Source organism: Caretta caretta, chromosome 1 (genome assembly GCF_965140235.1).
Source record: "Caretta caretta isolate rCarCar2 chromosome 1, rCarCar1.hap1, whole genome shotgun sequence".
NCBI lineage: Eukaryota > Metazoa > Chordata > Testudines > Cheloniidae > Caretta > Caretta caretta.
The window spans coordinates 24,595,275-24,612,176 of NC_134206.1; the positions used below are offsets into that span (position 1 = coordinate 24,595,275).

At 42.4% G+C, this 16,902-nt stretch overlaps 1 protein-coding gene across 5 annotated transcripts in view; it reads right to left on the reverse strand.

Annotated features, from left to right (window-relative positions):
• Positions 1 to 16,902, reverse strand: part of GRM5 (glutamate metabotropic receptor 5) — a 326,806-nt gene that overhangs the window by 60,883 nt on the left and 249,021 nt on the right. For all 5 annotated transcript variants that reach the window (XM_048841860.2, XM_048841852.2, XM_048841883.2 and 2 more), the window contains one exon: positions 8,159 to 8,394. In XM_048841860.2, the coding sequence (XP_048697817.2) occupies positions 8,159 to 8,394 (236 nt within the window). The remainder of the gene's footprint in view (positions 1 to 8,158; positions 8,395 to 16,902) is intronic.

Genomic DNA, 16,902 nt, shown 5'->3' on the forward strand with positions numbered 1-16,902 from the left:
AGCCACTGCTGCCTGGTGAATGTGCAGGAGGCTTGCTTTCCAGCCCTGCCCCCGTCAACCATTCCACACTGGGTTGAGATTAGGTTTGTGGTGGGTGCAGCAGGCATGATCGATCTCATGTGTGAAATACACAGGCATGACAACAGGTGTGAAATTAACAAGCCAAAAGGTATAATGGAAAGTGGCATCACCAATGACTCTTCGCCCCCCCACCCCACCCCCATTGCAAAACCTGGCTCTGACACTGTCTCTCCTCAGAGAGGGTTTGGGCATGTATGTGCCTGACAAGAATATTCCCTGAGAATATAACAATTAATGCAACAACAAAAAAGTCTTGGAGGGGAGATAAAACCTCATGCTGCATTAAAAGAATGTTTAACTAACTATTAGTGAGACTAATTGGAGAGCAATTCCTATGTTCCTGTGTTTTAGTGACCTCTTGATTTTAATGTCCCTGGAAAATGCATTAATTGAAGATTTTATTTGGCATTATCGCTTTACTTCTAGTATACAGTACTAATCTCTTACCTTAACTCCTTATCTTTCTGCTGCTTCCCTCTTCCTGGTGTTTCATCTTTCATACATGTCTCTCCTTTATTGTTTTTAAATTACTTCTTGCATATCCTGTTCAATTTCATTGGTCTTCCTATCCAGAGTATATTTACGGCTAGATGACATTAATAACCTTCAGCATCCATTAATTTATCTTCCAAGATCTTATCATTCCCCGTTGTGTCCCATTGCGTTATCTGATTTGCCGTTAATCAGCATTTTATGCACGCTTGCAAACATTAGCTATGCTGAATGTCAGGCTGCTTAACTTTTTTCCTTTTTTTTTAGCTTGGTCCTTTGGCCTACTTTAGTCGTAGTCACATTGAGAGGCACCCTACAGGGTTTCTTTTATAACCTCCGAGTGTTAACAACATGTTGGCAGCGCTCATCCAGCCAATAGAGAGTAGACTGGATGCTACTCAGCCTCACGTATCATCGGCAAAACTGTCAGCTACATTCCAGCCATCTTTATCATTCATGAATTGCTGCACCGCTCACCCCTTCCCACACCCAAACTCCCTCCCTGAGCCTGCACCCCGCACCCCAATCCCCTGCTTCAGCCTGGTAAAAGTGAGTGAGGGTGGAGAGCAAGTGACGGAGGGAGGGGGGGATGGAGTGAGCAGGGGCGTGGCCTCAGAGAAGGGGTGGGACGGGGCATGGCCTCAGGGGAAGGGGTGGGGCAGGGGGCAGGGCAAGGATCTTTGGGTTTGCACGATTAGACAGTTGGCAACCCTACCGGGCGGGCATGTGAAAACCCTGGCCATGCTGTAAGAGTGTGCCCAACAGCGCAGCCAGCAGCTCGCTGGGCACCAGCCAGCACAGGTGCAGCAAATGCCAAAAATGTCAGGTGGACCGCGTCCGCACATGGGGGTCCATTGACTCTTCTGCCCGGTGGCCCGGAATTGCTGTCGGGGGGCAATTGTCGCGAGCAATTTCATATGTAATGGGAATAACTGTGATGTGGGCAGTCATAAGGGAGAATAAACAATGAGCTCTACAATATCTTTTCCAAACAGTCACTATTCTGGTTACAACCACACATTAATCCTTAGGGGTCCATTCTGGACCTGAGAAACCTCCCTGACAGAAGCGTAATCGCAACCAATATGTTTCTGTGAAATGTCTTGTTCTCCATGAATCAGCTTTGTCTCGTGGAAATCATGTCATTAAAAAATTCCTGACCATCTTTATGAAGGATTGCTGTGTGCCTGCACTGGGGAACAAAAGGGGGCTACATACATCCCCAGGGCCTGTGCAGAAGGGAAGTAGCTGCTGCCAAGTGGCACTGGCCACGCTCTCCTTTGAAGGCTCCACCCCACCAATGCACCAGTCAGAGCACCCGAGATGGCACAGAGTGGGAAGTAATCTGTGCCAGTAACAGAACTAGCTCAGGTTTCAGAGTAACAGCCGTGTTAGTCTGTATTCGCAAAAAGAAAAGGAGGACTTGTAGCACCTTAGAGACTAACCAATTTATTTGAGCATGACTAGCTCAGATTTCATTCACCTTGGGGAAGCAGGGGCCAGATTGTGGCTCTGAGAAGCACAGTTTGGTTCCTTCCCTGTTGTTGGGCAGTGCACCAATGTGCTTGGCCCTTACTGGAGGAGGATGAGAGGATGACAATCCAGTCCTTAATCATGTCTAAAACGTAGGAGTGGTGTGAAAGTTCACCAGGGGGAAAATATGTCTATAAAACTCTTTTGTCATTGAAAACCATTTCATACTGTCAAAAGATAAAAGGTGACCTAAAAGATCTTTCCCTTCTCTCATCTCTGGTCCTGATTTTCAGAGGTGCTGCACTCCCACAGCTCCTGTGAACATTGGGTGAAGTGGTGGGCACTCAGCTTCTCTGAAAACCAAATTTCCTCAGTCTATGACTGAGTATGAACTTTTTTTTTTAAACCTGCTAATTATTTGTTTCATTCTCCTGAGGTAATGTTTTTTCCTAATTAAAAATAATAGGCGTAATAACTGTAACGATAGATTACATGTAAAATCCACAGTAATCGAAATTAAGTGGAAAATTGAACAAGCGTATTACATTACAATGCATACAATTACTCAGCCTCAAAATTAACAGCTCACAAACTGTGCTGTTAATTAAAGTGGCCGATAGAATGAATCTGACATGCATCAGCAATAATATTTATTTTAAAATGATATTCCAACTGCCTTATTACCAATGATGGCTTAAACACGGAATAACTTTACTCTGAGTTGTAAGAACTCTTGTTACTGGGCTTTGTGCTGCTGTTTTATAGAATTATTACCCAGTCTTTCATTACACATTTGATCTCACTCAGTTCACCTGATAAATTGTAATGAGGCTGCTTAGCTCCTCATAGAAGTGGCTAGCAATCATCAAAGGAAATCCGAGGGAATTAGCTGTTCTGGTTTCTGTACCTGGGGAAAGGATTTCCTTTACATGTGATTGCTTCCACTTGCCACAGAGGGGCAAATTTGCCCCACAGCATGTGGCTGTTGGTCTGCAATACATCAAGGCTCTGTAGTTAGAGAAAATTTATATCCTTCACTTTGGTTTTTAGATTATTTTAACAATACCGAAACACTAAAAAATGGAGATTTGTTTGCATTAAAGTCCCAAATCAGAATACTCCCAAACTTTGGGAAAATTTTGACCTGGATCCAGACTCTGTCCTTGGCCTGCAACTCTAATTCTTTTACAAAGTCTAAAGTGATCTGAGGCCAGTTCACCAAGCATTGTGAGCTTTAAGCATACAGATATTTCCACTCTCCTCAGTGGGACTATGCATGTACTTAAGGTAAGGCACATGCTTAAATACATTGCTGAACTGGGTGTTAGACCCGTATTCTAGAAAGCACTTCAGCAGATGCTTAAACCTATACCCATTTAGAATAGCATTTAAGCATACAGTTAAAACTTCCAAGCATGTACTTAAGTCCCATTCTCTTCGAATGGAACATACACATGAATGTACACTTTGGCACATACTGAAGTACTATCTTCAGTAGGGATCTTCCTGTAGATGGTAATGAGGATGAAACCAGTAGCATTTAATAGAAATTACTCTTAAACAATCAGTAGAATCTAATGGAGAACAACTATGAAATTCTATTTTTATACCACCCTATAGAATTATTAAATAGACAACCATGCCCCTGGGGTAGAATACCATGTGCTGGTTTAAAATGTCCATAGAAAATATATGATTCTTTTCTATTACATGCTGCATGATTTTCAGGATTTACTTGCTCTGTCTTGCACATTCACATAGGGGAAGAATTTAAAAAGAAAGAAACAAACCCACCTATTCAATTTTCCAACAAACCCCTTTTTGCTTTCTCCCATGCTGCTCTTCACACATGGGAGGAGCACTCTGTAAACATCTGCAAAGCTGCCTCATTAGCCTCCTTCAAAGCCTCTTCGCTATGAGGCCTACAAAAAACTTGACACAAGACAGCTGATGTGATGAGACCAATGGCTATCATAATGAGGCAATGTTATCTCATTGTTTCCTTGTACTTCTCTATTTGTCTGTCTGTATCCATCAGTTGTCTCTTGCATTATACTTAGACTATGAGCTTTTGGGGGCCGAGGCCACGTTATTGTTCTGTGTTTGTACAGTGCCTAGCACAATGGGATCCTGGTCCACAATGGGTTCCTAGGTGCTACAGTAATACAAATAAACAAAACAGTAACTATTTGAACCATAAGCCCCCATATTAGAGACCTCCAGACTGACAACAACAGATTGGCAAATTCAATGGATAAATTCCTTGCCCCGTTGATATCAATGGCAGTTTTGTTAGTAACGTCCATGCATCCACTCTATGCCTTATTTTGGTGAGGTTTCAGTTTGCCTAGAGGGAAGATGTGTTAGGAAAACATTGTTGCTCGGAAGAAAAGGCACTAGGAATTTGGAACTCTGTGTGTATATTTTCTTTTGAGAAAGAGGGAGACATTGATATATACTCAGGCTGCAAAGGGCTAAAGTTATATAACATCAAGGGGCTGGCTTAACCTCTTGTGACATGGTGCTGGTGTTGGAGATTCATCGACTTCAGTGGAATTACTCAGCTGTTTAGACCTAGGCTCATGTCTCCTTGCCTCGCTGAACTGGGGCCTTGGTTAATCAAAAGCATCTGACCGGTGCCAGAGGGGAAGCACACTCCAATTCTTGTAAAACCCCAAGTATTCTTGGGCTATGGAAAGTCTCCAGTTCAAGGTGTATTTTAAACCCTTTACTCTGACCCTCAGTCTACTTAGGTGGCTCACATCAATTCTCCAGTGACACGGAATTGATAACGTTGAGCATGAAGTCAGATAAGTCTGCACACTTCTCCCTTTCAGTAGTGCTCTAGCTGGGCAGAAAATCAATGTGCTTTGCAACACCAGTTGCAGTAGCGCCTGTTTGGATTAGGTAAATATACTCAATCTGCAAATGAAAAATGGCTTGATGCTAAAATGTTAACCTCAACATGAATCAAAGTATATGTGAAGAGATGGAAACATATCAGAAGTTGATAGAAATGAAAGAAGAAAAGCTATATTCATTTGAGGCTGTTTTTCATGTGCTCTTTACTTTATCATAACATTTTCATTTCGCAGTGACTGTGTAACAATGACTGTGTACATTTTTTGCTACTATAAAATGAGATCTACAAGGCTAGCATCACTCATGAATCTTGTGATAGGATGTTCACCCCACACTGGAGTGGAAGAGCTTAATGGAGGCCTCATGGGCCTGCCAGACTCTGTCCCAGAAAGGAGCCGTGGAGGTGAGTCCTCCAAGAAGCCTAGGGAGGCTGCACAGGAAGCAGCCAAGTGGAGGGAGGCTGCACAGAGCAGCCAGTCAGGGCCCAGCAGACTCACATAAAAGGATCTGCAAGGCCAGAGATAGTCAGTTGCTGTGGGGAGTCCAAGGAGTGATGACTGTATTCCTAGTGGGCTGCAGGAAGGGTAGCACCTTGGACAGAGAAGTTGCTTGGGGGGACCAGGGGAGCAAGAGGGAGCTCCTGGCTGACTGCTGGGACTTGCTGGCTGAATACCCTGAGAAGAGGGCAACGAAGGTGCTGGAGCTGCAGGGAAATGGCCCACAGAATTGACATACCATTGAGCGAAGTTCAGGAGGCTGCTATCTACAATGTCCCTGGGTTGGGACCCGGAGTAGTGGACGGGCCCGGGTTCTGCCACTCGCAACTGGAGAAGTGACTAGACTATTGAACTGAGCTACTGCACACCTGGAAGGGGGAAAACACAGATGGTGACACAGCTGGAGGGCCAATTCATGAAGAGGACACTGCGGTAGTTGGACTGAGGCAGGTCTGCAGGAGGATTCAATGATGGGAAAGACATCACCTGGACAGGATACTCCATCTGACAGAGCTAATCCCTGTGATGGCCAGCAGGAGGCACTGTTGCGGTGAGTGGACTCCATCACAATCTATACACTTTGCATTTGTGAGCGTGAATCTATCTTCTCAATATACAGGGATTTGAAAGCACGGGCTAGAGTTTTCAAACATGGAAGACTACGTTTATGTAGCAAAATCCAGATTTAGGCATCCACATATGCAAATTTTTGGCCATAACTCCTATTACTTATTTCAATATTTTTAAAATATATTGTTTATATCAATAGTTGTTCAATATGACATTACTGAATTAAAATGAAGTTGTTGACTATAGGTCAAATTCTGCACTCGTGGTGACCTAAGTGTATTGCTTATTCACCAAGTTGTTTTTTTAACTATTACCTCACCCACTTCCTCCATCCCACCTTCTTGTTGATATCTTCTTGCCACTGTCTTAGACTATGTGGTCTCTGGGTAGCGGTTGTGTTTTTTTAAATTTTCTGAACAGCTCCCAGCACAATTGGGAGTCCTTTGACTGGGGTTGCTAGAAGATACTGTAATAATTTTTTATGCAACTCCTATTGAGCTGAAAATATTTAAATAGATGAAATTAAGGGTAAAATTATGCTCTCATAGCATGATAAATATGACACATCAACAATATATTATTTTCAGTCATAGGCTTCAGAGCATTTTACTAAGATGGGCAAGTATCAATATCACCCTTAATCATGCCAGAAGAACAGGAGACAGTGTCTGTGGTACAGTTAGGCCACAACTTTACTCACTTGAAATATTTGGGAGTACCTGGCAATAAATAGTGCAGGTCATCATTATTTCCTCAACTGTTTCCCCACTTCCCACTTCCCATCCTGGCTACAGCAAGCCCCTTGCTCGGATCCCAGTGCCCTCCCCTCATATGGGACTTATTGGGGGCTGGTTTCCTGCTATACCTGAACTTTCCTGAATCCCCCTCCTGCAGCTTCCTTAAGGGATGCACTGCACACCTGCCACATTTTTTAATTTACTAAGTTGTGATGTGTGACCCTCCCTCCCCAGCCCTACTGTGGGGATGGTGAAAAAAACCACCCCGTCTCAGTCAGTCTGACAGGGAGGGAAAAATTTCTTCCTGGCCCCCAAGGAAAGAGGTGACTAGTGTAATGCACACATGGTTCCTGAAGGCATCCAGTCCGACTCTGATTCTATGGGTGGGAAGGTGGATGGTGCCAGCAAGATCCCAGTAAGAGAAGGCTGCTCTGGAACTGCCCGGGGTAAAATACCACACCCTCCTCTGGTCACCTGGAAGGTCAGTACCCTCCACCGAACCTGGTATGGCCACTTCCTGTTCCTCCCTGCTTGATCTAGGTAAGCCTTCCCTGTCCTCCCCCTCTGTCACCAATAGCAGAGGAAGCTCCTATAGGGGCTACAACCCTTGTTCTTTCAGTCAGCTGGACAAAAGACCCATTGCACAGAGTTGCAGTGAGCACATTTTACAAATGAGGAAATTAAATGAATGAAGCAGTTAAGGGTATTCTAGCCTGGTCGAGTCTGCTCCTTTTCCAGAGTTCATGTATGTGGTAGCATTGGACAAAGCACCGGAGCTGGAGCAAGTATTCAGAGAGACCAATCTGACAAATTTAGCCCTTCTTTTTCTGCTCACAAATTGTTAGCGAACAGATTATTAGGAGCCTACATTTCATTTTCAAGAGTGACAAGGCACTCAGGAGCCTAAATTCAACTGACTTTCAACAAGATTTAATTATGAAGGGACTTAATTAAATGTATTTTGGTCACTGCAGATAGGCACCTTGTGAGATTTTCAAAAGTACCTAGGCCTCTAACTCCCAGTGAAACCAATGGGAGTTGAGGGCCTAGTCACTTTTGAAAATCCCACTAGCGGCTTCTTTGCATTTTCAGGCACCTCAATACATTTCCAAATCTGCCCTTAAGTGCCTAAATTGGTTTTGAAAATGGGATGTAGGGTCCTAAACCACTTAGATACTTTTGAGAATTTTTACTGTAAGTGACAGTAAGGTCACACAGGAAATCAGTGTCAGGTCAGGGAGCTGGACTTGGGGTCTCATAAGCAGGGTAGTACTCTAACTTCTTGACCAGTCTTCCACTCAGTGGCAGATCTGGGATTAAAATTCCAGACTTTCTGACTTCCATTCCTGCAAACCTCGCTGCCTCAACATGGTATTATCTAGTTAAATCAAGGCTTTAACCTTAGTGATTTTACAGATAAATACATAAATAAATCCAGCTGCTTACTGTTGCAAGTCTTGTTGTATTTCATATTCTCTTGTGGATACCCCTTCAGCTGGCACTGGAACCTGTGCTGCCAGAATTCCTGAAACCAGGGGTTTCGGAGATTGGTTTCTGGCCGAAGCTGCAGGTAATAGTCATCAAACCATTTCACATCAGGAGACTGAAGCTTGATCGTTATTCCACCAACAGCTTCCCGCTGATACCCATCTGTCACATCGTACCTGTCTGCCCAGCCGTCACTGCAGAGAAATAAAAGAGAGAAAACACTGTGAAGCTACTGCTTCATGCACCATTCTAAAGAACAAGGGAAGTGCTCCTTTCAAATAGCAATAGAAGCAAATAGATGCACACTCACACCAGAGATTTGGAGGGTGAAGTATCAGTAATACTTCTATTAGTAGCATTCAGCATCTTCTATTTTCTTACACTGAACATTCAGCTGTAATCAGCATCTTCTATTTATATAGTGTATTCTTAAGCTTGTATCCCAAGGAATCCAAACCAGCATTATAAGCCACTGCCCCAGTCCTGAAATTGACTGTGTGCATGTGCACCTCTGCACTGCACTGAGCCCTGCTGACTTCAGTGGGGTGGTGCTTGTTTGGGGATATTCTAGCCAGGGGACAACTTAGCGAAAGTTTCACAGAATCTGTAATGGCATTGCAAAAACCAGACAGGAAGCTGGCTTTTAGATTCATGGCTAAAACAACATCACAGTAAACTGAGATGCCAATGGCAAACTACCAAATGATAATGGCCATCAAGCAGTCCGCTAGCGATTCTCCTCCACTTATTTCACCTAAAATCTCTCCAGAACTCTGACTCTAAACTCCAAGCAGAGCTGGTAGAAATACAGGAAAAAAGTCATGAACATTTCAGTGGAATTCTCCATGCACAAGTTTTTTTTTTCTTTCACAGAAATTCAAAATTTTGACAAAAATTTTCCATAGAAAAATTAAAATTTGGAAAGTTTCATCTGGCTCCACCTCCAAATTTTACATATCTAAGCATAGTGTTGCCATCTACTGCTGTTTTATCATGATTGCTATATTTGGTATTGTTCATAGAGCCCCAGCTTCTGAGGCCATGGGATTATGGGAGAATCTTAGTTTTCACAGGGGAAAATAGAGAATTTCTCGCCCTCATCATGCTTTTTGTAACATGCAGGAGGACTGCTGGAACTGCATGACCTCTATTCACTTCAGTGGGGCTTTGTGTTAGCACAGAAGTCTGCCTGTCCTCTACACAATACAGGATTGGGGTCATAGACTGTAAGGTCTATAAACATTGTACTTGCAAACACAGAACAAAAAAGAACTGCCTGAAAGAACTAATAATCTGATGAAGGGAAAGAAAGTGCTTCAGATTTAAAATAAACATTAAAGGGTAAAATGAGTTATTTACTGCAAGAAAGAATGAGATACATTTATGAAGGAAAAGAGGTAAGCAGTGATTTTTAGTTGATATCACAGAGAGATGTGCAGCATGCTGCTTTGAAATGTATCCTAAGATTAAGATCATATTAGGGGTGGAAACAGGAGTTAATGTTCCTGAATATGCTAATGGAAATCAATTCTGGCAAAAAGTCTAGCTTCCCCAGAAGGATATTTACTAGTCCAAGGGCTGGAATCATTTACAGGTCTGTCTTGGTGCTATGATAAAAAAAAAAAAAAAACCTTTCAAACAAATGTAGGAATTATCTAAATAGATTTAGTATATTCAAAATGGTCATCTCATGTTCAGCAAGATTTTAAATGTTTCCACCCCATATAGCAAAGTCCTATAGAACTGAACAACAAATAGCAGCTCTTCTATGGGTTTTTTCAATCATCTTAGCAGAATTACGTCCATACTATAGAATTGTATAGGATTGTTTAAAAAAACCCAATGCCACACCTTTAGAAAGGATCTTATTTCTATAGTAAATGTCATGGGTTGTTAAAGCAATAGTGATAAAATACGTAGGGGATACTAATGATCAAAGTTTTGGAATATTATAAATGAGAATTCTAGGCCACATGTTTTCCATGAACTGACTCCGTGTTTCAATAACATTGGAAATAGCCCATCTTAGCTTCTTTGCACATCAGAGAACTAGGGATTTTTCATATGAAATATAGATATTTAACAGAATTTTACAGGCAACATCCTTATGTTCTGAGTAGGTGTAAAAGGTATGGAGGGAGGAAAATGGGATAGGAAAATATGCATGCAAAGAGATACAGAAGTACTAATAAAGCAACCTCTCAGGTGCACTGGAAAGGGTGTTGTGGCCATGAAGAATGGTACAGAAGACTCCAGAAGAAGGCATTCAGCACAAAGAAAGGGGTAAGTGCATATGCTGTAACTATTGAAATGCTGGTTGTACTAAGATACGAAACGGGGTTCATCTTTTCAGTAGATAAATGGTCTAGAGCAGCTTCAGCCCAGAGAATAAGATCAGTCCATGTGAAGACTACTTGGGTGCAACAGTGTAAGAATTTAGATAAAGAACAGTGTCCTGTCCCTTTAAATGTTTGAGCGCTCTCCCCTCCCAAGTGCAAAACCTTGTCTTTGTTTCAGTTTTGCAGCCAGAACAATAAAGCAAGCACAGTGCACAGTTGTGTTTCTATTAGCTCCCTCTGTGTTTGTGTCTATCTCCTTCTCTGTTGGATCCAGAAATATAACATTCGATGACGAGGAATTTATATTCCAGGAGCGTCCAGTGTTCCCATTGATTGAACAAGAAGAAGAAAAAGTATGTAAATAATACTGTGAAAAAGGGGACAAAGTTCACTTAGAGGCACAGGCTGTCAGACTGCTTTTCTTTGCTCCCGGGACACTGGGAACCAGCCAGCTAGAGGGGGCAAGTAGGTAAATAAAAAGGGAACAAAGGATACAAGTTCTGCATATACTGCTAGAACTGTTCAAACAGAGCAGTGAAGGGGAAGTAAACAGCCATCTTTGTTGACCATGTGCAAGCAGGCAGCCAGGCAAACAGCCTGCAGCCTGCACTGAGGGTCTACAGCCAGCAGAGGGAGACCAGACATGCCAAACCCACGAAAAAATGCAGAAATTGGACTTGTTTTTGGCTTAATTGGTTTGTGACTTGCTTGTTGCCTAGTTTTTGGCTTGTTGCTTCGTTTTTTGATCACCTCCCTGCAAACAGGGGTGGGGGGGACAAGTAGGGCAAGGGGCAAGCAGGGGTAAGGGGGGAGAGAGTCGGGGTGCACAGTGGATCCACCACAGTCCCAGACTACATGCTGGGGGGATCTAGTCACATAGAGTGTTGTGGTTCTTAGGGATTGGCTTGTTTTGGCCTCATTTTGAAATGGGATTAGCTTGATTTTTGTCTTATTGTGAAAGTTGGGGTGCTTATTTACCGCGTGAAAGTTGGCAACTGTGATGGAGACCAAGTACAGCCAAAGGAAAAATTCTGCAGTTTGCCATGTAAGCACATGGCCAGCAGAGGGGATACAAATAGTGCAGTAACAAATAAAAACAGTTTCCTTGTGGCAGGAGATGTCCAGGAGGCATGAAGGTCAACAGGAGAGCAGTGAAATGGCACCTTTTGTGGGCAATGTTGGTGAGTTTGATGACAACTGTGAATCATGGGCGGTGTACCTCCAACATTTTGAGCAATTTGTAACCTGCAACGCCTTTCCAGATGGACAATGGGTTTCAACCTTGTTGATAATGATGAGTAAGAAGACATGGACTGCTGTGTGACCTATTATCTCCAACTGTGCCCGGCACTGCCACATATACCACAATTATTGCAGCTGTTCAGGGACATTTTTCTCCTATTTCCATCAGTGATAGCAGAACGTATCAATTTCATCAACAACATCACAGAAGTGGGAAGTCAGTAGAACAGTTTGATGTTGTTCTCAAGAGGTTGTCAGAGCACCATCAGTTTGGACAAACAGTGAGTGATGCCCTGCGTGACCAGTTAGTCTCTGGATAATGCAGTGACCAGGTCCAGAAGACGTTATTCACTGTGTAAGTGCCTACATACAAAAAGGCTGTTGAAGTACAGTTGCAATGGAGACCACAGAAAAGGATTCTCTGGATTTAATGTGAACCAAAAATTTCATTTCATGAATCACTGAGACAGAGGATCATGGGAACATAAGGAATTTTCATGTGGTTGTAGTGCACAAACTACACATGCTGAAAAGGATTGCTGGGCATGCCAGGTTATTTGCAGAAAGTGCCAGAAGAAAGGACACATTGCTATGAGCCGTGGGAAAATTCAATGATCAGCAACACAGAGTAACTATAGATTCAAGAAAACATCTATGACAACTGAACCTAAGAAAGGACGGAAGTTGGAAATTCATAATCTGGAAGAAGACAAGAGCTGTAGTGACATTGACCAGGATTTAGCACGACACGTGTTATTGCAAGCTGGATTCAGAGATGGCATCTGGGTTACACCTTTGATTGAAGGAGTTCTTACAAGAATGGAACTTGATACTGGAGCTGCCGTCTCATTGGTTTCTGCATCTACCTATCAACAGACTTTGTCACAAGTTCCTCTGGAAGAAACATCCATGATTTTGAAGACTTATACTCCAGGTGAAAGTTCAGCTGGATGGACAATCATTTGTTTTACTCTTATGTGTGACTGAAGGAAAGTGTCCACCATTATTTGGCAGATTTTGGCTTGAGAAGCTCAAGGTGACTTTTATTGAGGCAATCACAAAAGCACCTAAAAATCTTCAGGAAATACTGGACAGGTACTCTAAAGTTTTTGAAAAAGAGCTTGAGCATTGTCTTTGTGAAAATTACTGATAAGTCTGACAGCCAGCCAAAGTATTGCAAGCCCAGACCTGTGCCTCTGCTCTGAAGCCTCAAGTGGAAGCTGATCTGGACCATTTAGTGAACATTGGAGTCTTGTCACTGGCTTCACATAGTGAGTGGGCTACACCCATTTTACCAGTGATCGAGACGGATAGCTCAGTCTGATTTTGGGGGGATTTCAAAGTGACATTGAATCCATTTTTTTTGTGCAGACCAATATCCATTACCTCATACTGAAGATTTGTTTGCTACTCTCAGTGGACGACAGTGTTTCAGTAAATTGGATTTGCTCAGTGCATACCTAAAAATGGAGATTGATCTGGCATCTTGCAAACATCTCACAGTCAACACACAAAAAGGCTTATTTTGTTACAACAGGTTGCCTTTTGGTATCACGTTGGCACCAATCCTGTTCCAGAAAGCCATGGATGAGATTCTGAAGGGAGTGAACAGAGTTGAAGTCTGCTTAACTACTACGGTAAATTTCTACCTAATCTGGTAACAGTACTGGCACCTTGACATGAACCGTTACAAGCAAAGATAAAATAGAAATGGACTAAAGAGTATGAGTATACAGTTAAGGAAGCAAAGAAACTGCTAACATCAGCCAAAGTTCTTATGCACTTTGATGCTTTGCTACCATTACAATTGCCTTGTGATGGTTCACCCTCTATATAGTGGGTGCTGTTCCCACATTTTTCCTAATGGCATGGAGAAATCAATTGCATTTGCATCACAAACACTCACTACTCTTGAGAAGAACGATACGCACACAGAGTGAAAAGCTCTCAGCATTATCTTTGGAATTCGGAAGGTCCATGCCTATCTGCATGGTAGATATTTTACCTTACTGATGGACCATTACCTGTTACTTTTGATTTTTGGACCAAAACATGGAATTCCATTATTAGCTGCTGTTCATATTCAACAATGGGCATTGCTACTTTCAGCTCATTCCTATACTATTCAATTCCACAAAGGGACTCAGCGTGGCAATGCTGATGGGCTGTCATATCTACCATGCCCAAGCTCCCATCAACCCAAAGAAACTTCAGACAAAATGTTCTATCTCAATTTGATGGATAGGTTATCCAGCACTGTTATGAGAGAAATGGATTTAGCATAACTTGGAGTTGACATAACCCGCAGTCATCTTCTATACTCAACCACCATAAGCTGGAAGCGAGGACACCACATAGTGAAAAGGAATTTGGCCTTGCTTAGGCAGACAAAAACAGCTGCAGCTGCCATGTTACTAACAAGGATAGATACAGTGTAATGACAGATTTATGGGAATGGAAGAGAGTGTGGATAATTGACCTTGAGTCTCTGTAAGTTTCTTACTGGGTGTCTGTAACTATAAGTTTCTTGCTGAAGTTGTTTTGCTGATAAGTAGAATAATGATTTATTATTTGCTGTTTCTAGGGAAATCATTAGCATATTAGGGGCCATTATGAGATATGTGCTTTTTTTCTGGAGAAACCTATAAAGAGTTTAGTGGGAGTGTATACTTCGGAGAAGTCTGACTTTCTATGAGCTTGGAGTCTGACAGCTACCTCCCCAGCTGCTAGGAGAAAGACTGGTCACTGGAACCCTGCTGCTGTCACTCCATACCACCTCAGACTTTGGGTAATTATATTTTGATTTGTCTAGACTTTTGCTGTAGTTTGATGTGTGCTTAGTACTCAATTAAAAAAAGGATTTTTGAGTGGAAGCACTCTTTTTTGTACCAATAATTTCTCAGAAGGAGGTGCTGTGTCCTCCATGGATTGATTTCCTGACATTGCCTGGAAAACAGAGATTAGTTACCATAGCTTTGGGTTAAGACAATTCGGTAATGTTGCTTAGCAAAGATATCAACAGAAAACCCACTAAGGATGATGTGCTTTCTCTTGTGAGGGGAATGGTACTAGAAGGTACAGTGTTGGATCAAAAGAAACCCCAGTTTACACAATTCATGTCACGTCAATGTGAATTATCTGTGAATAATGGTTGTGTCTTATGGGAAATGTGAGTGATCATTCCAAAATCACTTCAGTATCAGGTTTAGGAACCTCTTCCTGAAGGTCATTTTGGCATTGTGCAGATGAAGTCAATAGGCCTGGAGTCTTATCTTGTGGCCGCGGACTGACAAAGACATTGAGAGGAAGGCAAAGTGCTGTACTACATGTCAGCAAATTCAATATGATCCTGGCCCAGCTTGTCCACATCCTGGGTCATGGCCTCAGACTCTTTGGAAAGGTATTCACATGGACTTTGGTGGACCATTAGAAGGTTATATGGTTTTGGTTGTTGTCAATGCCCATTCAAAATGGCCAGAAGTTTTCAGAATGACTTCTGCTATAGCTACAAAGACACTTGGACATCTTCGTACCTTGTTTAGCAAATTTGGTTTACCATTACAGTTGGTGAGTGACAATGGACCTCAATTCTGTTCTGAAGGATTTCAGAGGTTCCTAGCTTCAAATGGAATTCAGCACATATACTCTGCTCCATACCATCCTGCTGAACATGGAGTAGTGGAACACTTTGTACAAATACTAGAGCATACTTTAAAAGCTAAGAAGTCTATTTTGAGACATCAGCAGAAACTGGACAATTTCTTGCTGGTATACAGGAACATATCACATGCTAGTACCCAGGAGTCACCTGCAACTCTTTTCTTGACATGGTCTTTGCATACCTGTTGGGACCTGTTACATCCTGATATTGCCTCATGTGTTCAATGTGAGACTTGTCAATATTCTTTTCAAGTTGAAAACTTGGTGTGAGCTTGCAACTACAGTTGTGAAGTGAAATGGGTACCTGGAGAACTTGTAAAATGCACAGGATCTGTTTGGTTCATGGTAAAATTATCCAACAGCATTTTATGGAAATCATGAACCAGTTGCAGCCTTGACAAGTACCAGAGTTCAGGGACGTTCCAGTAGGACTTTCTGATCCTCCTATTGAACCACTTTTGTTACAACTCCTAATATCAACAATTTGGTGGAAGAATCTCTGGTACTGGATCCAGTTGATTCCATACTCAATCTAGCTGATTTCTTACTACCTACTGTTATTGTTTCTCAGGACATTGCCACACCACCATCACCACAATATCCCAAGACAATGTGAAAACCAGTTGTGCACCTGAGCTTATAAATTGTTTAGCTAGTAAATTGCTGTTCCAGGGCAGAATAGTCCCTTCCAATTCAAGTCCATCTGCAACTCTTAGTTAGGTCATATGGTGTTTATTGTTAGCCATGTAAATGATAATGTATATGTGTTTGGGAAGTGTTTTAAGGTAGGGTAGAAGAATGCGATATCCCATCCCTTTAAATATTTGAGCATTCTCCCCTCCCCTGTTCAAAATCTCACTTTCCTGTTAGTTTCAGTTTTGCAGCCAGAATAAAGTAAGCACAGCACACTGCTGTGTTTCTATCAGCTCCCTCTGTGTCTGTGTCTAGCTCTTTCTCTGCTGGGTCCAGAAATATCACAGACAGAGTAGACATGTCCTCAGTAAATACACAAGCCTCTCCTTTCAGAGTGGTAGCCGTGTTTGTCTTTATCAGCAAAAACAACGAGGAGTCCTTGTGGCACCTTAGACACTAACACATTTATTTTGGTATAAGCTTTTGTGGGCTAAAACCCACTTCATCAGATGCATGGAGTGAAACAATCTCCATGCCTGTCATTTGTGGAATGCTGGGTACTTTCACTCCCATCTGCTCTCTGAGAGGTTTTGTGTGGGTATTTTTCGGTTGAACATTTGACTTCTGTTTAGTCTCTCATCTCTTTTCCCCACAATGCCACCCTACTTTATTTCTCCCTGGCTATGTCTAGTGCTTTGGCTACTGCCTTAGGCATTAGAGTATGTGCACTAGTGATTTCTGCCCCTTTTCCTACAGTGCAAACCAGCACTTGCCCTCACTATGCACTGCAAAGCACATGGAGTATATGGCTGCATCACTCTATTTGTT